Source organism: Cottoperca gobio, chromosome 3 (genome assembly GCF_900634415.1).
Source record: "Cottoperca gobio chromosome 3, fCotGob3.1, whole genome shotgun sequence".
NCBI classification, from domain to species: domain Eukaryota; kingdom Metazoa; phylum Chordata; class Actinopteri; order Perciformes; family Bovichtidae; genus Cottoperca; species Cottoperca gobio.
The window spans coordinates 24,242,152-24,264,992 of record NC_041357.1 but is presented as its reverse complement, the minus strand read 5'-3'; the positions used below and the strand labels follow the sequence as shown (position 1 = coordinate 24,264,992).

Sequence of the window (22,841 nt, the reverse complement as noted above, 5' to 3'; positions counted from 1 at the left end):
CCTGCCGTGTTGTTAGTGAAGTGGAGCCGTGGAGATGAGGCCGGTTTCACTTTCACCTCTTCCACCAGTATAAATTATAGAAGAGGGAGTTCTGGGAGAAAGTCAAATTCATCCAGAGCTGTTACACATGTTTACAGCTACATTTATGTCAACACTGAAATTAAACTTCACCCTAACAGCTACATCTTTTATATTAACCATAACCTGACCTGACATTTAAAAGATTGGACTTGGATGGACGTCTGATATTATCTAAAGGCACTGGCAGCAGGATCAGGTCTCAGCTATTGTGAAGGATAATTAGACGCTTGTCTCCTTTCAAGGGTTCACTGCACACCTCAGACCGACAGATCCACTCACTCACTCCATCCACCAAACACACGCTCTTAAAGACGGTAAATTGAATTGAGACGTAAGTTGAGAAGTATTCAAGCTTTACCATATTTATCAAATAGCAGTCATCAAAAATAAGACATTCTACATACATTCATCAGAAAATAGCCTATTTGTCAGATGGTGGTTGCCATAAATGTAATTAAACAAGTCTATTAACATGTCCCAAAACAATTAACAAGTCTAAACAGCTGTGCAAGTCTTTTTGTTTCTTTCACACTATACAACATCCCATGAAATACAGAAACAGTCCAAATCTGATGGCATTAGTGTACAAGTCGGTGCCTCTTTCACAGAAAATCCCCCCCCAATTGACAAACATTTTAAGACTATGGCATAGGCAGTCTGATTAGATGATCAAATGCATTAAAAGACACTTAAAACTTCAAAATGTAATTTGTTAGGATTTATTAACTTTATTTGGAACATAGCAAAAGACTATATACATATTGATCAGTAGAAATCTTTTGTCTCCACTGGGTTGGTTGCTTTTCTTCTTAAATAGAAAAAAATAGCAGTCCTCGAAATCTAAAAAGTAAACCGTGACAAAAAGAAAAACCAAAACCTAAAACAAAAAAATAAAAGCCAAGAATAAAAACCTATTTCGCGGAGGCAGGTTCACTCGAGTCTCTCTGGATTTATTACGGGGAGCTTCTAAAAGCCCACATTGATTGCTTTCCCTTGTGCCATTCTGTGCCCAGAGAATTAAGTGGATTACGAGGAGCGTCGTAAAATGTCCAACACAAAATGGCCACAGATACAATATCAAGTGAAATCCAGTCAGTACGAGCGCGATGTGTAAACTCCAAAAATATATGCCTCTCTCACACGGCTATCCACCAGTGTGTCGTGTGCCAAAAATATATCTTCATGCCTACATTGCTTCTTTTTTCTTTTCTTTTTTTATTGTCCTACAAGGAAAGCAAATATACAAAGACAACAGCAGCACTGTGAGGCATTTGAGGAACTAGAACCGTCATGAGTTTAGGCATACACTTTTATTTGACAGCTCCTGACAGAGTTGGTTCAAATCTACTGGTGGCTGTCTGAGGTTCACCGGTTAAAACCCCCACCAACCTCCTTAAAGTTTCTTCCTCCGTGTGATGGGTTTTGTGAAAACTGTATCCATTATGCGTTTGCGTCGAAGGTTCATGCTCGAGGTCGGGGCCTCTTCCTCTTTAATCCTCTTCTGTGCTCGCGGGAACGGATCAGCTGGGCTGGGCAGAGGCGAGATCAGGTCCACCTCTGCTACGGGAGGCGGCTCCAAAACTGCTTTGGATCTGAAGGCGATGCAAAAAACAATAACCATGAGCAGGGAGTGGTTTAACCCGAACAAACAGAGTGTAAATTGTGACTAAAATTCTTAAAATTAATTAGTTGTATCCTGGTCCATAAGGATCTTACTTGGCTGTTCGTTTGCCTGCTTTTCTGGTCTTAGTAGAACCTGATGCTTTCTCCACTTCCACGAGATCTTCTTCAATTTCATCCTGAAAAACAAAACGAAACAAAACATTGAAAAACTTTTCAAAAGACCTCGTTCATTAATAAGATACCATAGAATGCTGATCGTTACTATCAAACGCTGGTGATGGACAGTAAGGCCTTCCAGTCGGTTGGTCGACCAAGATTATCGAGTTGGACGGAAAATGGATTGTATTGGCGCTCATAGCGGGTCGGGTGGGCGTGGGTATTAAAAAATCTGACGTCTGAACATATCAGAATTAGCATTTTTCAATATGGTTTGGTCAAATTAATAGTTTTTGTTTGAAATGTAACTGCAGGTCCGTTCCATTTTAGGAAATAATAATATGAATATGGGCAGGTGCGTCGGCTTTGTGTTATAATTTAAGTATAAAACAACATAATAATTGAATATGCTGCAAATACCTTTTTATGAATATTTATAATTAATATAGGCTGCCAGGTAGTGCACTGTGGTCGATTTACTTAATCTAGAGATAACCTGCAGTAGAAGTGAACAGGAGGCGAATGTTCATTTTGCACATGTGTGATCGTGCCATAATTATGTTCAGGCTTAAACACAGATACAAGCTGTGTGGAACTTATAAGCAGAAATACTTACAGGAGGAGCAACATCTCTGACAACCTTCCTCCTGCTGCGAGTGACAGGCGCTGCAGACTCTTCACTCGTGCTAGGAGACTCTGCTCTGGTGGCTGACACACAGACACAACACAGAGTTAAAACCATCATGGATGAACAGATGAACCTACAGGTAAATGGATTAACAGCTCACCTCTTGTTCTTCTTCGTGAGGGGGAGTAGATGAATGAATGCTCGCCTGGACGAGGCTCTTCATCTTCGGGTTCGGGGACCAGGCTTTGGTTTAAAGGAAGTAGCGAGTGAACCTGCTCCACTGACAACTTCGCACTCTTCTTGCTGGTTCTTATCATCTTTGTGACGACTACTCCTCCTGTAATTGCATAACAAAAAGTTTGCACATTTGTGTCCGTACATTTAAGATTCTTTGACTGCCATCTTACAGGAAGTGAGATGCAGAAGAAAATAGTACGAACGCAGTTCCATTTTCTGTCTGTAAGCAGCCTCATGCATACCTTCCCGCTTCTCTTCCTCATCCTGAAGTCTCTTGATGAGGGCATCTGCGACAGGGGTTTTAGAATCTACCTCCAACGGTGAGTCCAGTAAGGGAAGGTCTTCCTCAGGGTAATCCCAGAGTTTGTTTCGAGTTGGGCGGCGGGAGTTGGAGAGACCAGCTTTGCTGTTAAGTTCAGGGTCCAGTAGAACTCCACTTTCTTTTATATTTCCAGTAATCGTCTCTCCTCTCATCTTCCTTAAACTCTGAGGAAGTGATACAGGAACCAGTTTCACCTGGGAGTGTAAAATGTGTAAATGTAAACATGTAATATGGAAAAACGCAAAACGGACAAAAAAGATGGAAACTGAAAACTATATGAAGTAAAAATAATAATTTGATGGAAAAGTGGTCTCTCCAATGTATTTAAGAAAAAAGTTAGTTGATGGTTTAACAAACAAAGATAGCGTTACATTTGTCAACAAATGATGGTGAATGAGATAAAGCTTTACATTCTTGGTACGTTAGTGACAGAAAACATTCTCTCATTGATTACTTACTTGTGGATAAACACTTAGGGTAATCCGGTTGGACTGCCGAGACGCCCTGCTGGGGCTGGAAGGGTTTTTGCGGTCTTCCTCTTCCTTCTCCAGCAGGGCCGGCTGAGTCTCTGATGAGTCCATCTTGCTTTTCCTGGAGTTGCGTTTGACAGTGGTTGCAAAGACCTCCACCTGTTCTTTCTCTTCTTCCAAGATCTCTAATGGCGTTGACTCCACCTCACTGGTACTCAATATCCTTCTGCTGGTCCTCTTTGGAGTGTTTCTCAGAGTGGCCCTGCGTTTGGCCGGTGTGGAAGTCGTGGAGCTTGTTCGTCGAGAAACTTTTGTATCTGTGACCCCATCCATTTCCTCCTCCTCACTTTGGGTCCTTTGGCTTTTCCTTGTTGAGGTGGCCTTCTGGGAAACCTGATGTCTGGCTGGAGAAAAGACCTTGGATGTCGAAGAAACCGTGGTGTCATTATCCGCGGCGCACCCCTCTTCAACGTCGTCTTTCGGAGGCTCTGGCTGAGCGTTGCGAGAACTTCTTCGAGGTGTGGTAGCTTGGACTTTAGTTCCTTTGTTCCGTTTACTTTTTCCAGGTGTACGACTAGGCGAGGCAGGAAGCAGAGTGCTCGTTTCTGGCTCTTCTGCTTCTTCCGGGAGGGGAGAGATGAAGGTAACCGTCCTCCCTCTCGTGGTCCTCCGTGTAGGTGTTGAAGGAGCTTTGTTTTTCCTGTGAGAAGTGGACGTGTCTAATATAGGCTGTTCCTCTGGCTGGCTATTTGAGCTCAAAATCGGCTTTACAGGTTTCTCTTCAACTTCTTTATCTTTTCTCTGCCTTCCCTTTCTCCTTTTTGTTTCTTTCTCCGTCTTAATTTCTTCCCCGTTATCCTCTTCTGTCTCTGCTAAGGCTTTGTGATCCAGCTGCTTCTCTTCCACAACAGTCACTGTCTCTGCAGTGTGGGTCATCTCCGTGTCAACATTAACAGGCCCATTCTCTTCAAGCTCTTCCTGGTCCTCAGCAGGTGCTGGTTTGTCCTCCTCCTCTCCCATCTCCTCCTCAGCAGCATCTTTCTCTGCCAAAGAGTCTTTGTCATTCACAACTGCTGGGAGTTCTTCCAGTGGACTTGGTCCAGAGACCGAAAGACCTTCAGGTTCATGATCTTCAGCCAGCATTGTTGCTGGGAGTTCTTCCAGTGGACTTGGTCCAGAGACCGAAAGACCTTCAGGTTCATGATCTTCAGCCAGCATTGTGGCTGGGAGTTCTTCCAGTGGACTTGGTACAGAGACCGAAAGACCTTCAGGTTCATGATCTTCAGCCAGCATTGTTGCTGGGAGTTCTTCCAGTGGACTTGGTCCAGAGACCGAAAGACCTTCCGGTTCATGATCTTCAGCCAGCAATGCTGCTGGGAGTTCTTCCAGTGGACTTGGTCCAGAGACCAAAAGACCTTCAGGTTTGTGATCTTCAGCCAGCATTACTGCTGGGAGTTCTTCTAGTGGACTTGGTCCAGAGACCAAAAGACCTTCAGGTTCATGATCTTCAGCCAGCATTGGTGCTGGGAGTTCTTCCAGAGGACTTGGTCCAGAGACCGAAAGACCTTCATGTTCATGATCTACAGCCAGCATTGCTGCTGAAGGTTCTCCCACTGGACTTGGTCCAGAGACCGAAATACGTTCAGGTTCATGATCTTCAGCCAGCATCAAGGCTGAAGGCTCTCCCACTGGACTTGGTCCACAGACTGAAATATCTTCAGCCAGCATTGCTGCTGAAGGCTCTCCCACTGGACTTGATCCAGAGACTGAAATACCTTCAGGTTCATGATCTTCAGCCAGCATAGCAGCTGGGAATTCTCCCACTGGACTAGGTCCAGACAGTGAAAGACCTTCAGGTTCATGATCTTCAACCAACATTTCTAACTCTGCATCGCTCTGTTCTTTAGCATCTTCTGTCTCGAGGTTTCTGCCAGTGTTTTCAGTTTGTAAGTCAGAAAGTTCTGACTCTGTTGGTTCATCTAACTCAATTCCATCCAAGGTATCCATCTCTTTCCTCTGGTCCTCTTCTGAGATTTCTCCAGACAGAGGAGGATCCTGATCATCTGTGCCCAATAGAATAAACTCAGGTTTGGCCACAAGTTCATCAATAGCCTCCACTGCTGGAGACAGGGTTGGCGGTTCGGAAGACTGCAGATCATTCTCCATTGGAAGTGTGTCCTCATCTTTATCCCCGTCCTCATCCAGCATCAGAGAGAAACCGCTGTGAGTTTCAGACCTCGGGTCATCTGGCACAAGGGTTTGCTGAAGCTCAGGAAGACACAGCTGAGAACTATCCACCAGGCCGCCCTGTCCCTCCACAAGTTCCAGGGGTACCAGGAGAGTGGTAGAAGGTTTGAGCTCCATGTATGATGATCCTTGCTCTTCATCCTCAACAGCCTCGATTACTCCTTCATCCACACCAAGTCTCACCATCACCACCTCTCCCTCCATGTCCTCCTCTACCATCTGTAATGGAGCAAACACACAGGAGAAGTTATTTCTTGATTTTTACCTCAGCCAAGGTAGACAAGGTAAACAAAAGGCCTGTTTTTAATGAAACTTGGTGGAAGGGTGTAGCTCGGGCCACGGAAGAACCCATTACATTTTCTAATTACACAAATTATGTTTCATTTTCGTTATCATTGCGAGATAGTGCTGCATTCATGTGGTGTCAGAATAATCTGAGAAATTAGTTCCAGACTGGGAAAATTCATGTGAACGCCCTTTCACATCGAAACAACAACTTGGGAAGCGGCTATCAACGCTTTTAAACACTTTGACCAATAAAATACAACTACAATACATCTTCTTTGTAGCGTCCATGTTGTTTCTACATTGCGTCTTTGAACACAACAAAGTTGGAAATAGGACATCCCAACACGGGAAATAGGACATCCCAACACGGGAAATGGGACCAGACGAGGAGCATTAATCTATCACAACTTCCACTAATCGATTAGTTGACTAATCATTTCAGCTTTACATTTGTTACCTTTATCTCTGCACCGGGCGTGATCAGAGAGAACTCTGCAGCCTCCTGCACTGAAAGACTTGGCAGGAAGTGTGTGTGTGTCTGTTGTACAAAGACTGCACTCGGTTGGAGGGGTGGCAGCCTCCCATTACCCTGGACCTCATCAATAATCTCCACCTCACTACCAGAGTCCTCCTCTTCGTCATCTTGAACAGACTCCTCCTCCTCCTCCTCATCCTCATCTTCTTCTTCCTCCTCCTCCTCCTCCTCCTCCTCCTCCTCCTCCTCCTCCTCCTCAGCGCTAGAAAGCTCTTCACTATCGTTTACACTCACAACAGCTGGGAGATAAAAAAAGGAAGCAGAAAAGTGCATGCGTGTGAGGAAATGAGTAAAACAGCACTGGAATCGTCAGAGCACCCGTGTTAATGTGCTTATGTTTACAGTCTCCCTTACAGTGGGAGTCTGTGCCAGTGGGCTCGGAGGATGTCACAGAGGCAGAAGACTTCTGGCTGGTGAACACTAGTGGAGCTTCAGCAGCTTCCTGCACCTCCTCTTCAACCTCACCTGGTGACTCACTGAGGGAAAGGAAAATTATATTTTTTAAACTGTGAAAAACAAAACAATAAAGTGCTGAAAGAACCAGTAAAGGAAACACCGGGTTACACAACATTTCAATTTTTAGAGTGATATGTGCACTTCAACGAAGTGACCTTAATTACATTATAATTTCAGCGAAGTGAAACCAATAGAAAATACATTTCTTTCTTCTTTTTGTCAACAGAAAAGGGTACAGACCTGTTGAAGGACGCCTGGTTCTGTGATGCATTGTGGATTCCTGAGCGGGTGAGCGGAGGAGACGGATCGCTGCCAAACAGATGTCTCTGCACAAACTCTGTCAGATCTGTCAGGTAATACAAGAAACATCTTAGTATCAAGTCATTATATCCTTGGTATCAGTTAGTAATATAATGTTTCAACTTAAGGGTTTCAAAAAAGCCACGTCTTATACCATTTCCCCATAGATAGATAGAATCGGAGGGATGAAACCCTCTTTTTAATGGTCACACATGCAGAGCACACAGCACACAGTGAAATTTGTTGCCTGCGTTTAACCCATCCTAGTACCAGGAGTCTAGTACTAGGAGCAGTGGGCAGCTAATGTACAGCGCCTGGGGAGCAATGGGAGTGAGGGGGAAGGGGGATGTGCGGTGCCTTGCTCAAGGGCACCACGGCAGGGCAGGAGGTGAACTGGGACCTCTCCAAGTAGAAGTCACACTTTTTTTTGGTCGGGTCGGTGACTTGAACCAGCAACCCTACGGCTCACAGTCCAAGCCCCTACTGACTGAGCCACTGACGGACATAAACATGTCTATGTGAATCACTAGTCTTGTCTAATATGAGGTGGTATTATCTTGTAACATTTCACAGTATAAATATGTACGGACCTGTTGATTGCTCCAGATCCTCTTCTGGGTCGTTTGTGGGTTCCGTGGCTGCAGCAGATGGTTTCAGATAATCAGGGAACTCTGTGAATTCAGTAGCCTCTGTCTGGCTGTCGGGTCCCACTGATAGATCCGGAGATTCAACCTCAGCGCCAGAGTCTGTTCTCTCAGTAACCTGGTTACAAACTAGTAGCATACAAAAATGTGTCAAGCGATGTTTTAGAGAAAAGAAATCCATGAATATTCTTCACACCTCTTATTTCTGAAAATGCAAATATCAGAGCGAACACCTCTTTGTATTTTGATTTGTGTGAAACCTTCCAGCTCTAATAAAAGCAAATGAATTACCTTGATTGTGACTAGACATCTCTTCTTCTTGATGAAGAGTTGCAGCATCTTCATGTTCGCTACTGGACTCAACATCCTGTTCTTCCTCCTCTTTAGACTGAACTTCTTCATCGTTTTTAACTTCCTCTTCCAGACCACTCTCCATCACGTCTTCAAATGTTTCTTCTTCCTTCACCTCCTCTTCTTCTTCTTCCTTCTCTATATCCTCTGATGCCAGGAGAGGAGTTTGCTCAGTGGTTGGTAAAGGTTTTTCCTCTGGTTCTTGATTTTCAGTAAGGCCTTTGATGTTCACCGTCACTACCTCATCTACTTTCTCTGTCGCTGTGTACCCCTCCTCTCCCTCTGAGAGACCAGGAAGTTGCGCATCATAAAACTCTAGAGTGGTGTCTGTTGAACGGACAGATGTATGGCTGGTGTCAAAGCTCATGCTAAGTTGCGCTTGTGTTGCATCCGATGGTGTGGTTTCTGCACCCACTACATGGACGGAGGTTGGCTCGGTCTCAAAGCTTCTCAGCAGTGGGGAGGGAATACCACCTTCTGGAGGCAAGAACTTCAGTTGAGGTTCCCCTTCCTCGTCTCCATCCTCGTCCTCCTCGGCAGGCTGTGAAGACCAGGTCTTATGAGTAGCCTTGGATAGCATGGGGCCTCTAGTCAGCAAACTAATCTCACTGTCTGCTGCCACCTAGAGGAAAACCATTCCAAAGAAGAGTGCCAGACACATCTTATTATAAAGACTAGGGATGTAACGATTCTCAAAATCAACTGCTCACTTTCAGACCTCCATTTCTTTGCAGAGAGAATAAGAAACAAAAGGGGGGGGGGGGGGGGGGGGGTTGGTTTATATTAAATTATACAACTGAGGTAGATTAACTTTAAACATTAACTAAATAAAGAAGACTAGTGTGCACGTTGCCTCCGCCTCGTAGCGTGAAGTATGTTTGTGTCGCGGTTTACGATCTCGTTTCAGAACCGTTTCACCTCAAAAAAAACCAAAAAAAAACCTACCAGCTGAACAAACAAGAGGATAACTGATGAGAAGTGAGATTACAGAGACCACTGAGCACAAATGAGTTAAAGAGAGTTTGTTTTGTTTGTTTGTGTTTGAGGCGGCTCAAGCCACCACTGCCATCTAGAGGGTTTGGTCTTACCCCATTGGTCCATCGGATGCCCTTCTCCGGTTCAGGAGATTCTGCCTCTTCGATGAAGGTGATGCGGCTCTCTTTGCTGCGGAGTGGGGGGGTGATGGAGCGTCCTGGAGAAGCAGACGGGGTGGCGACGGGTGTGGGCCTCAGGCTGCTGCGCAGGATGGACTGGGGAGTGAAGGCTGAGAACACAGGCCCAGAAGCAGCCAAAGCCCGAGCTCGCTGAGAGAACAACAACAGGAAGAGTAAATAAAATACATAAATGCTCCAGTAATACAAAGTCATGTTTGAAGACTATAAACTATACATAAACAACATTTGTAAATATAAATGGATTGGACTTCTTAGGATATTCTGATACAGAAGATTAAGTGTGAAATTCCTACTAACCTTGACAACCTGCGGTGTTTGCAGCAGACCGAGTTCAGGGGCCTTGCTGGTGCTCTTTGGAGAAACCCAGGAGCTGGGAGGACTAAGAAGGAGGCGGGGGGTCTGACAGGAGGGGTGAACCACCAAGTCCATCAGCCTGGTTCAAATTGAAGATGAGGAAATGCAAAGTATCCATGACTATCAGATGCTGTCTTAAGAAAGCTCTAAACACACTTAAATATTAACATTCAAGTAGTTGTTGAGAGTTTACAGAACACAACCAATAACTGAACACAATATTAAGACGCCTTGCTCTGGTGCAATTATTGTAGAATAATTTATCCACTTAATTGTTATTTATTTTTGAATAAACTATCCTGTGTGAGAGGAACACAAATATCAAGCGTTTTCTTTTATGTTCAAACAAATATGTATGTATGCTTCACTCCGGCTGGAGCTCTTATGAAAGTACCTTGACTTTCGTCTGGAGGTCATGGTGATAGGAGTTCCCAGGAAGGGGTCAGAAAGGGATAAGGAGGAGGGCTTGGGGCTGTGAACATCAGCTGCCCTGGGGCCGGCAGAGACACATTTGAAAAAAAGGTCAGAATTGGTTTTTTTTGTAACAGCAGTAGTAAAAAGTATAATGCAATGTTGGCATATAATGCTCACCCTCTGGCTGGGGAGGACTGTGGTGTAGCTCCTTTGCCCGACCACACCTCCTCAATCTTTGTCAGGACGTTGTTGATGAAGCCGGCCCTCGACATCACCTTCTCACTGACGGAGCGTTTGGTGATGGTTGACAGCGGCTGTGGCCGAGAAACTGCAGCACAGCGTGGAAATATTTTATTTGATAAATAATGTTTAAGCATTTGCTTAGATTACATAAAAACAAAAACAAAAAAACAGACACTTAAAATGTGTTTGCAACAGAGAAAGAGAATTTTACCTTCTCGGTGGGTGGCGTAGGGATGCTGGTACGGCTTTGCTTTCTCCATCGCCAGTTTTCTCTGGACTCTGGGCAGAACTTTGCCATACTGCTCCAATATGGAGTTCCTGGTGTTGGACCGTTCTTTAAGCTTTGGGTCTCGCTCATTCTAGGAACAAAGAAAGAGAATGTGGCTATAAATCAGATTCAAGTTCTTGTTCTATATAAATCACACAGTGACAGAACTTTCATATTTGGATAAATGTCTAAATTGATCAAATACTCATGAGTACAGTTGACTGAATACTATAAATAAATAAATATACTACAATTGTCATAGACTATGACATACTGTATAGCAAGATAATGCTGTGATACTTAGCATTATACTATATATGCGAGTGTCAAACCTACCACCAGGTTCATTTTGAGGGTCTGGTTGAGCTGCAGGGCAGGAATGTAGTTGGCCTGCTGAAGGTAATGAACCATCAGCAGTTCTCTGTTCTGGAGACCCCCTGTACCCTGGAGAAACTTCTCCAAACATTCCTGCAACACAAACCAAAGAACGGCAAGTTTTAGGCACAGACTTTAAAATCTAAAATCACAAAGAAAGTGATAAATTGGCTCATCTATCTCCTACCTGCTCAGTGATGCTCAGGGGCAGTTTGAGCAGCTCCTTGATGAGGCCCAGCTCCTGGCAGCTCTCATACAGGAAGCCCAGCAGCTCTCCCATGTTGAGGCGATTAGAGTGCTGCCGAAGTAAGGACCACGCCTCGATGAGACACCTGCAAGAAGGGCACACCGGCTGGTTAACAAAAAGGTGAGATACGTGAAAGTAAACTGATCAAGGGCCGGCACTGGATCGCCGTCATGCTTGTTTCCTAAAACAAAAAGCAATTTTTTCTTGCCTGAATTTTTACAGTTGCACAACTTTAACGCTGTCAAGTTTTACGTTTCATACCTGTTGTGTATCAGTACAGACAGGCAGAGTTTGGCCTGAGAGTTGGAGGAAATTGGGGGCTTCGTAACGTTGAAGTATCGTAGTGCCACCGAATGTTGGCCCTGGCACATCAGTGCATGCAGCACACGCTCGTGCTGCCACTCAAACGGACACTGAGAGGCAGCTGGATGCAGGAGCAACTCGAATGAACTCTGAGCAGGACAAAGAAAAAAAAAGGATAGCATCATAAAAAGGAATCAGAAGAAGGTGTAATATCTAAAAAGGTATTATAAATGTCACTATGCTAATACCGATGTTCCATTTGACTTTAAATACAATGAAGCTCTTGCACAGCCGCTCCGTGTCCAAACTTACATCTTAAAAAGTCAGTTAAATGTGTCAATCGGTGTGTACCTGGTGGTCATGATGGTCGAGCAGCCAGAGGCCTTGCACTAGCTTCACCAGTCCAATAGGGATGGCAAACGCTGGGGGGAAAGACTCCACTGATGCTCCCTCCTTATTGGGGAAGGAGTACATAACATCCAGCAGCAGGTAAATCACCTGGGACAACAGGTCAAGGCTCATATACGCAGCAGGCTTAGTTTAGTCCATCATTGGGAGAGTTTAAGATTTACAACTACGACTGAGGTAGTTGTAAATCTAGTAGAAAAAAAAAGAGCTGTTGTTACATTTGTATAGTTGTGTAATGTGGATTCCCTTTTATCTGCCGTTTCCTAGAAGTGTATATCCACAGCCACAGAAATTATTTTAAACAAGCGAATAAACAATGAAAGAAACGACCCCTGAATACACAACAAACACTGGAGCTGGCCGACATGAACATGACATGAAGCATCATCAACTAAAAGGATACAATTGCATGTTTGGCAGCCTCGTCGATGTTGTCCAGTAGATAAATGTCCAACAAGGCCTGTGGATCGAAGGTACAAAAATCAATTCTTTACGCATTCTAAAAAAGGAGCAGCCGATACAAACTTAAATTTGACATAAAAATAAATGAAATAGGTTTAATGCTTACATGCAATGTAGGTGGTGGGTATTGCCCTGTCCCAATCTCATCCCTCTTCCACAGGTTGGTCAAGCGTTCACCACACTGACCAACCAAACCGTCAATCATCAGGCAGTCTGCACACCACTTGCCCCTGAGAAGACCGCGGGAGAGTGTCGGCATTAGTTCAACTCTGACCACCATCAGTTATCATTTATAAAAATATTGGTTAGCTGCAGTCCTAGATTTAGAATATATATCTAAGATTCAATTGCTTTCAAGCAAATATGACTCACTTAGCCAGCCTGGTGAGCTCCTCTCTGCGTATAGTGTAGTAGTTGCTGATGGCCGAGTGAGTGTAGAAAGGCCTAGAGATCTGGAGAGCGTCGTAGGCTGGTGGGGGGGCCGGTGGGGAGGCCGGTTACAAGTCGTAGAGAGAAAGAGGGGAAAACACAGAATACAGTGATATTCAAAAGTTGAATCAGAAACATTTCTGCTCATTTTAAGTATTTGTTCACAGCAGCCAGACTTCTCACTGGCCTTCAAGACCCCCCCCCCCCCCCACTCCCAAATTGCACAATGCTTCTAGATTAAGAATATTTAAGGTCAAAGGGGTCAGTGATCTGCTGTCAACTTGTTTTGTGACTGTGTAGTGTGAAATTGCTGGTAAGGTTTCATGTTTATGCCAGCAACACCTTACCTGATCCTTCAGGCAGTAGACCGGTCCGACAGAACCAGAGCACCACCTGAGCGTACTTGGAAATCAGACTGGACACCATGTTCTTGTTCATTAGACCCACCAGGCCTACGCAACACAAAATATAAACAAAACCTCTCAACAACTACAAAGGACTCAAAACAACAGCTTCTTGGTTGCTACATACGGCTGATCAAAGAACAATGCGTTAAAGCTTAAAGTGTGTCAAACCATAAAGATATCACTTTGTTCACATCAGCATTCAGTAGACATTTTAAAACATAAAAAACAACAGTTAAGAGTGTTTCTTTACAGCTTAGCACGAATGGAAATTAAAACGGTGTGTGTGTGCCGGTTGAACCGGGAAACATAACACTTGTACATGTGACTGTGGATGTTGCACCTTTCTGTGTGAGCTCCTGAGCTTCACTGAGCAGACAGTGGAAGATGGTGCTGAGGTTACTGAGCAGCCTCTGGCTGTGCTGCAGCAGCTGCAAGGTCTGAGGGTCTGTGAAGTTGGATGAGCTGTCGAACAGCGGTGCACCTGGGGAACAAACGCACACAAAAGGACACATATATATATATAAATGTTTAAACTAAATTGCAAACAGCATAAAAACAGGAGGGAGTTATATCACTGAAATAATCCATAATAGAAAATATTGACACATTGATAAGGTAAGCATTTTCTATCCTTTGTAAGGTTAAATAATAGAGTACTGTAGAGGTTTAGAGTTGTCATCAACCTGACGGGTTCATTTGCTTTGAAAACAGGCTATGCAAACAAATCTGATCTAATCTATTTCAAATGTGTTACTGGATAGCCTGAGGTGACACAAAGTGCAGAATATAAGGTTTGTCAGATGTGAGCACTGCAAAATATTATAATAACATACAGATGCCATCAAGTTCCTCTTTGGTCTGGACCACTTTGTTCCAGGCCCAATCAAGGATGTAGCGCAGGTTCAGTGCAGAGCCTGGTTGTTCTGGTGAAGAGGGACAGAAACACAAGCATTAGAGTACACTGTATTAATTACAGTTTTAAATCTTTACTATGTGTGAGGTGACGCCTAAGAGAGAAGCACTGAGCAAACGTCTTCAACACATACTTGCCGGCATGTTTGAAATGGGTTTCGGTGAGCAGTTATATAAACAATGACAGTTACATAATCACGCTATCCTCACCTTCTGCAGTCCACTGCTTGATACAGCCAGTGATCAGTCCCAGGGAGCTGGTCTCCACCGCTGTGGACAAGATGGCATTCAGCTGCTCCTCCTAAAGGCCAACACCAAGTTACATGTAAACATTGTGAATAAATATTTGATCTAATTCTGTAATTTGTTTTGTAATGTAAACAAAAAAGAGATTAAAAAAGCATTAAAAAGAGGTGGCTTTGTGTGAACGAGTGATTCTGGAAACCAAGGTGTGTGTGTGTGTGTGTGTGTGTGTACCTGAGAGAGGCTGGAGGGCTGGGTGTCAGCGAGGAGAGTTGAGAGAAGGCCGGACATGAGGCAACGAGAATAGCTGGTGGAGATGATGTCACTGGAACAAGGAGCCGCTTTCTTCAAAAAGCTCAGGGTCTGGTGTTGATAACAAAAGGGGAGGTGAAGTGTAAGAGAAGTCTACTTCCCATTAAAGCAGCAACGATTAGTCGATCGACAGACATGTGGCAAAATATTTTGTTTATCAATAAATAGTAAAAGTAATCTTTTATGCAGATTCCTGCTTCTCTGTTTCATATCTTATTAAATTGAATATCTTTGGGTTTTGAAATGACAAAACAAGACACTTAAAGACATCACCTTAGAGACTAATCGTTGGTTGCCGCACTGCTTTCCACTCAAATCAACTTGACATATTTAAATCCAATGTGAAATGTTGTGTAGCCTTAGCGATAAACATCGTGTCATCTTATGCTAATTGAAACACAAAGAACAGTGTGTGTAACTATAATACAAACAGCTTGAAGTCGGCCTTTAAATGCATACACAGGGATATATTCCTCTTATGAATTGGATCTAATGCCATAAATAAATGGTGAGGTGAAAGTTTGTACGATAGAGAACAAAAGAAACTTGCCTCTTTCTGGTACCCCGAGCAGGTTGAGTGCACAATTCCAGAGTTGAACAAGCAGGTAGCATCTGTGACACGAAGGGGGGGGGGGGGGGGGGGGGGGGGAATAACTGTTTTATCAACCTTCAATCAATCTCTGCATATTATCTCATTGTGGTGCATATAGTGTCTACACCCACCAAAGTTATATGTGGTGGGGTTAAAGTACTGTTCTGGTGGGGGGCAGGTGAAGGGCAGGCCCCTGCTCAGGCTGCGTTCGTGCACCACCACATCCAGGAGGACGTGTTGAGGCACCATCTGCACCACCGAGTCCAGAGACCAAACTGCCAGGTAGGGACAATTTCGCAGAGATTCTCCCGTTCTGACAGCAACACACAAGCAGAAGTGAAATACAGTGTCACAGTAAATCCAGCCGTCCTTACAATAACCCCCAGAAAACAGGTGACAGTGAGCTCTTAATCACCGGCGTTGTTTTATAAAACCACCAATAAATAATTACACTACCCTCAACTATTTGAAAATCAGTGTCAACATTACCTCAAAGAGTCTGGCATCTGTGCGTGGTACCAACGGTTGATGTCAAAAACCCCGATGCAAGTAGATGGGGTTCCCTGACCGTAGACCTTGACCTGCCAGCTGAAGATGGACACGCTGGTGTCTGGAGATGCCACTGGAAATGTGGAGGGTTGGGAGGAAGGAATGAGAGAGAGGAAGGGAGAAAGGTGTGGGTGATTGTGGAAGTGATAATAAAAAGGCAGGTACGACAACATTGTTATTAAAGTATAGCAACTAGACAGAAGTCAAAAAGAGTGACCAGGAGTAAAACTGTTCTCCACCCGTATATAGTAGCAGGAGAAACAGTTTTAATGAGAACATGTGATGGTCCACCAGGATGCAATAGAGAATGCGTATCAGAGTCCTGAAATTCAACATTGCATCCGGATACAACTTCCTCACAGGAAACAGCAAGAAAACTCACAAATATTATCAAACATGCAAACAAAATCCCCAGCACCACTCCAAACGCTCAGATCTTTAGACGTGCAGTAAAAAGAAATGCAGCTTTGCAGGCTAACCTTCGTTCATGCTGTCATCCCTGTCGGGATGGGCTCGGAACTTTTCGATGGTCTGGCAACTCAGCAGGCGGGTGTTGGATGTCTGGGCCCTGAGAGGGAAAGCTGTGCCACTTAACTCCTGACTGTAACGTTCCTCACAGTACTCCAGACCCTGAGTGACAGGAAGTTATAGAGGGAGGAGAGCAAACCAAGGAAGGTCAATATACAGCGGAGATTGAAGCGGAACCAGCCGAGAGAAAGGTTTCACTATTTGAAGTGAATAAAGAGAACATATTGGTGTGGTTATATATGCACTACAGACCTCATAGAGGATCTTCCCAGAAGATAGACACTTCCTTTCACTGAAGGCCAGCTGAAGCAGGCGGAGGCTGACCATATCTCCCTCACTATGTGGGAGTGAGAGGAGGCAGAGGAAAAATAAGAGCCGACAGAAGCTGCTGGAACAGATGCGGATGTGATGGCACGACTTCACCTCTTCATATTCCAACACAGTAACATAGACTTACAGGTCCTGAGAAGACTGGACAGCCCAGAGGTAGCAACAGTTCCTGGGGTCATTTTCTGGCTCCTGGAAGGTGAAGGCATGCACAGGCACCCTGCCACCCTCTAACTGGGAGTGGTATCTACACATGGAAAACAAAACAAAATGTATAAAACACAGGATGATTTTTTTTCAAATTAATAATATTATTCTTAAAAAGTTAAATATATTATAGCTGCTTATGAATTCAAAAGAAGCACAGACTCTTGTAGTTACTATATATGGCTCTTGGAAATAACTCCACGCTAGCATTAATTCTCATGGGACTCGTGTCTGGACCTATAACCAGTGGAAATACCAGTGGATAAAATATAAAAATGCAGCTACCTAACACAAAGAGAGCCATGACTGAAGCAAGTAGCCTCTTCCCAATGTATTTTCACCTACAGTGGATAATACAAGCAAAATGAAATGTTTTATTGCAGTTTTGTCAGCAATAATATGGGAATACTTTACAGGACATACAGTAATAAAGCAGTGTGGCCTTACTGCAAGGGATAAGCTATCCAGGACTGACACCCGAGCATCTTCTCTACTTTTACAAGATATGACGTCAGAAGAAATACAAAGACTCACTCCTTCTTTAGAGTTTTCATGTTCCACAGCTGTAAGATTCCATCTGAAAATCCCACCGCCAGCTGGTTGGTTCTGGAGATGTACTGCAGAGCTGTGGCTCCAACTCCACTGGGCCCATTCAGCTGGAGACAAAGATGTCTGCCCTGACTGGTGCTGACTTCTCTCAGCCGGGGGATCTCGGCAGGAGACTTAGTCACTACCTGCAGGTCTGGGAACAGAGAGTAAATAAAAAAAAGAGAGATGTTAGAGAAGCAAAAGTGTTTGACAGGGAAAGCAAGAAGAGCAATATTTTGCTACTTAAATTAAAAAAAGGTGTCAGTACGAGGACAAACAAAGAACCTGCAGATAAACATGCAAACACAAACAAATCCCAACGCTTCATCACACAAGCTCCTCACCTGAGGCCTCCAGTTCACTTTGGCTGCAGGACAGGTCGTCGAGACAGAGGTCCACAAGCAGAACATGACCGAGATCCGTTACTACGGCGGCAATGCCAAAGAACCAGCGCAGACTCTGGTGAAGATGCTGCGTCGAAGCGCTTGCACCGCCATAACTCACCAACGGCTCAATAGCAGTAATCTAGACAACAGAAAGGGTGGAAAGAAGAAAAGAAAGATGGACAATGTTGAGGTTTTGATGGATATGATAAGATAGGCTGTCTAGCTCTACTTCAAAACATGACACAAACCTCTGCCAATGTGGGACAACCAAAAGACTATAAATGGCTGTTCAAAGGACAACGCCTGAAGCAAGAATATAAAGCTGGCTGTAAACTGACATCAAGAAAATGTTTGCAGGCTGCGATTTCTGCCAAAGGAGGCGTTACTGTGTGTTGACAGGGCACCTAAATATTTGAATGTACTGTGTTTATTTCTTTTTATGTAACGAGTTGATAAGAAAGCATTTACTTTGGCTGAGAATTGTGTAGTTCAGGTTGCTTGTGTTGAGATGTTTCACTTACAACACAGACAAAAAAAAAAAGTCAAATTTCTTTGCTCAATCATTTTGTAATGTTCAAAACCAGTGATGTGCCACTCCCTGATTTTAGCATAAGACCATCTCTACTAGATCAGAGTAGAGGAGACTCCGCACACTCACCCTGCCTGGTATAACAACAGCTTTGACCACCCTCGACAGTCCCAAGTCATAAAGACACAGCATGCTGCCCTCTGCTTCCTCCAAGCCAACCAGTAATCCAGACCTAGTAAAATAAAACATTTCAGGAGTTAACATTTGATATTTCCTCTGCACCGTCATTAACACACATCTTAAAATCTTAGTAGAAGCACATGATTCTGACAGTTTGTGTTGCATGTTTGAATAGTTAATAGTTTCCATTGATTACAATCCACATCAAACAGTGACAAAGAGATCGTGAAAGAAAGCTCTGACCGTTTGAGCCAGCTGAAGTCTCTGGCTGCAAGGACACAGGGTGGGTGCTCGCCTCCTCCGCTGAAGCAGTACGCAGACAGCCGCTCTCCTGTCACTGCATGGACAACCTCCAGCTGGGGGCCACAGGCCAGCCAGGCCAGCCCGCTGCGGCCTTCACACGCAGACAAGGAAATTAAAAGGTTAGGGGGTTATGATCCACGATTATCACCAAGATAGGTTCCAGGTTTAAGAAGAAACAGCTGATGAGTTAACAAGAGACCTGCAGCCAGTTGTGCGAGATGTTCATTTTGATGGTTTTGTTACACCTTGCAATTTTGCAGTGACTTCTATGTTTACATTGTTGATTGGACGGTACTGTCGCAGCACACTCTTGCAAAAATAATTTACAAGCTTAGTTTAATAGAGTACTTAATTAATCCCAGCAGGAAAAAGTGTACCGTTACAGCAGCTTAAAGCAAAAAATACACGAGTAGATAAGGATGAGGAGCAAAGAAACTAACATTTTGTTGCCCCTCGGGTCATAACTCCTTACGTCAATGCATTGCTTTTGCTCCTTAAGGGAGTAGAGGCAATGTGTTTTAAACCTCTCATTTGTCAGCGCAACTAAGGATGAAGGGAAAGAGACTATTGATCAGTAAAATTAGACTTACCAACAGTGAACTTCCCATGTAGCACAGAGTCTAGGGTGATCTCATCTTCCCCTAGAGCATCTATGGTCACTCTTGGGAACGGCAGCAGGCTGCTGGTGACTTGGGCAGTTAGGTCATGCATTGTTCACTGTATAAACAACAACACAGGACATACAGTATGTTAGAAACAGCAGTTAGTACATTTAACCTTCACCTATAGTTCCCTAAAAATACTGCAAACTTGTTCCTTCAGTTATGTGGTCAAAATATAAGTCTGTCAGTATCACCCTGCCCTAGATATGTTCATCAACAAGTCCAAATACAATGACAACCTGTGAAACACTCTTTCTGAGGCCTTCATACTCCATAAATCCTTTTCACGCTTTATCTGCTCAACCGGGTTTTACAGCACAAAAGAGGTCTTTCTTTCAAACCACAGTTGCACTCCCAGCTGTCAGGAAACGTGTTGTCAGCAAACTTGTTGACAACTGGTGCTGCAACTGGATTTGCCTTCTAATTAACAAAAACACCACATGACACACTGCTGCTAAACATCTGTTTACAGATGTGATTTCTGATGAAGTTCTAGAGTAAAGCACTATTCAAATAATTGATCAAAATACACCTTGAAGTGGCCTTTTTTAAACCCCTCAGACCAACTGACAATGCTTGGTCTTTTTTTAACACTTTATTTATACATTTTCAAATTCAACAAATCAATGACAACAATATATATATAATTTGTATTATCATTTTTTTCCCTGAGTGGATTTTCATTTACTACTATGTTATTACCATTGTTGACCAACGTCTGTAAATGTGTATAGTGTCCCTCTGGCAGGTTATTGCACTATTGCTCCAATAAGATAATATTATCTCCAGCAGTACAGTACACACAGTGGTGCTTTCAAGGCCAACTCCACCTGAGATCTTTTGAAATTTGTCCAGTCAGTTTCAGTGTGCAAAATTGGACACAATACTGCCCTCTATGACCACAAAGCAAAACACAGCAGATTCAAGTGAACTCCCGCGCAACATGCCTGTCACTACGCAGCCACATGCCGTGAAGTGAGATTGAACACGGAGACATATTGTAACAATTCCCAACTAAACAAGCACAATGTATGCCCTTAAAAGCCTCACCACACGGTTACAGACTTTAGAGAGATGCAAAGATTTAACAACGAACTATTAGAAAATACGACATCTACGTTAGCGCTCACGTGTGTCGATATTTGCGTGTGACAACCCATAAAATGTGTAACTTTGGCAAATTGTTACAACAAAGATCTGATTTCAAATTGAATCGGAAAAGGCATCAGACAATATGTAGACGTTATATATGTTTAAACGTCAGTTAACTGGCTAATGTTAGCTTGGTCGTTAGCATAGGCAGAGTATAGATTAGCCTAATCAACTGCAGTTAGCGTAGAGCTAGCTTGACATAATGTAAACAAACCAACGATCGCATTCCTTGAACAATACACTACAATAATGTTAAACACAGGGAACAGTAACGATATATTACATTCATGCAAATGTTATGTAGTGCTGAAAAAGGACTGGTACATACTTTTTCTCAGTACATTAGCCGGCTACCTAGTTAGCTTGCAAGGTCACGCAGGAGTACAGTTTATCTGAGTTTACCGTTAAAGTTAAGCTAACTGACTAGCTATATTTATACATGGCAGCAGTTATTTTACGTTGCGTCTGCTGTAACGTTATTGGATATATGCTACAACAAATCAACTAAAGACAACGCTGATTAACATTAAACTCTAAAGCTAGTTTAGTCGGGGCGGCTAGCTAGTCTAGCCGGAGGTACGTTGCTACTTTTGCTAACGTATAACGATAAATGTTACCAAAGCTTCCGTGTCTAAGGGCTGACACCTACGAACAAGGTTAATATTTCACCACAGCCACTAGTACACGAGTCTTGTCTTGACTTGAATCTGAAAATGTAGCTAGGTACAGGTAATTTAGTGGTCTTGCTTTAGCTTTAGCTGGAACTGCAAACGTACTGTAGTCTAGCAATACAAAACTAACTTAAGTTTGTGGCTACTGGCAACATCGCAGTACAGCTGGTCTTCGTCAGCGACCATCCGAGCTCTTACTGTAAATCTTTTCGGGGGATATAGCTAGAATAACGAGTTTAGTGAGATAGCCCTGTTAGCTCTCTCTCTCAGTTACGCTGGAAAACGCGATGCAATGTGCCGCTAGCTGCTACCAACGTTAACGTTACCTGTCCGATGATGTTGACGGCTTTATCGGAGCCACGGATGTTTTGTTTTCCTTGACGAATCTCCCGATTCCCTCTCTCCACTGTCATAATCCGCTCCTTTGCAATGTACAACTTATGCCTAGAGACCCTTGGGCGCTTTAATTGACTAACAAGCACGAGATGCTGCCTCTGACTTCAGGTTTCTACGCAAAGCGCCATTTCCACGATTAGAAAATGCTCCCTGCGCTTCTTCTTCGTCGGTGTTGAATTCTGGCAGAATGGGCGCAGCGATCGCGCACTGCTGCCCTCTTTGGGTTGGCTCTTGGATTTAAACTAACATTTCCAGTTACTTAATAAAATAGAAATACCTCCTCCCCCCATTTCCCAATATGCTATAAATGATCTATTTCCCAGGCGTTTAAGAGAGACCAAACGTTTCTCTCAACTGCTGCTGCACACCAGAAACACCCAGAAATCTCCTTAGTAGAAGTAGAAAGGTGCCAATGGTGGTTTGACATCCAAGACAGTGTCAAACAAAAAAAACAGTCAATAAGCCTTAAAAAATATAATATAATGTGTATAGGTTAAAACAAAAAGATGGAAAAACAATACCCAGATGTGTCATGGATGTATCGTCAACCTAGTTATTTGAATTGCTGAAGGGATCCTATTCATTTTGTTTTGTCTCTTGCTATCTTGATTTTTTTTTGTGTGTCTGTATTTATATATATAAATAACAGATTTAGTCTCAAACTTTTATTTTTTGATTGTCTACTTTGTCAAACCTGTTCATACTAAAGCTGTCTGTCACACCTTCACACTTGTCGCATCCAATCACTGCATGAGACTCCATCCGCTACACCTTTTATTGGAGCTTTCTTGCTAAGCGAACCTTCCACTGGGTACATATTCATTCCACCTCCCAAAATCTAGATATTCAACATGTTTCCATCTGACTCTTCAAGGTGACTG

At 43.5% G+C, this 22,841-nt stretch overlaps 1 protein-coding gene across 3 annotated transcripts; it reads right to left on the bottom strand.

The window, feature by feature from the left end:
* Positions 1-427: 427 nt before the first annotated feature.
* On the bottom strand, positions 428-22,128 carry ahctf1 (AT hook containing transcription factor 1). 3 transcript variants are annotated; one of them, XM_029459983.1, is made up of 40 exons: positions 21,891-22,128; positions 19,670-19,796; positions 19,020-19,170; positions 18,726-18,828; positions 18,026-18,206; positions 17,628-17,835; positions 17,017-17,133; positions 16,812-16,896; positions 16,511-16,661; positions 15,972-16,104; positions 15,614-15,795; positions 15,441-15,502; positions 14,813-14,941; positions 14,546-14,636; positions 14,257-14,346; positions 13,764-13,904; positions 13,364-13,468; positions 12,960-13,056; positions 12,694-12,817; positions 12,529-12,585; positions 12,069-12,215; positions 11,676-11,866; positions 11,355-11,499; positions 11,129-11,260; positions 10,736-10,883; positions 10,459-10,609; positions 10,262-10,357; positions 9,811-9,946; positions 9,427-9,642; positions 8,279-8,960; positions 7,934-8,116; positions 7,284-7,389; positions 6,942-7,063; positions 6,510-6,826; positions 3,506-5,983; positions 2,968-3,211; positions 2,649-2,825; positions 2,477-2,568; positions 1,798-1,880; positions 428-1,673 (listed from the first exon to the last, which is right to left on the bottom strand). In XM_029459983.1, the coding sequence occupies exons 2-40, from the start codon at positions 19,788-19,790 to the stop codon at positions 1,475-1,477; spliced, it is 8,373 nt and encodes a 2,790-aa protein (XP_029315843.1). In that variant the 5' UTR covers positions 19,791-19,796; positions 21,891-22,128; the 3' UTR covers positions 428-1,474. The 3 variants fall into 3 exon arrangements, with proteins under 3 accessions (XP_029315843.1, XP_029315826.1, XP_029315835.1); XM_029459966.1 differs by having other exon boundaries at positions 2,968-3,241; positions 21,891-22,127; XM_029459975.1 differs by lacking the exon at positions 21,891-22,128 and adding an exon at positions 21,222-21,243 and having other exon boundaries at positions 2,968-3,241.
* Between the last annotated feature and the right edge of the window lie 713 nt (positions 22,129-22,841).

What these genes read in the sequence shown, in the direction of transcription:
- ahctf1 (XM_029459966.1), bottom strand. Translation starts at nt 19,790, where the DNA reads ATGCATGACCTAACTGCCCAAGTCACCAGCAGCCTGCTGCCGTTCCCA. An exon ending in TCTGTACTGATACACAACAG is followed by an intron (nt 11,500 to 11,675) that starts GTATGAAACGTA and finishes CCCTTCTTGCAG; the next exon opens with GTGTCTCATCGAGGCGTGGT. An exon ending in ACCTCCAGACGAAAGTCAAG is followed by an intron (nt 9,947 to 10,261) that starts GTACTTTCATAA and finishes AATTTGAACCAG; the next exon opens with GCTGATGGACTTGGTGGTTC.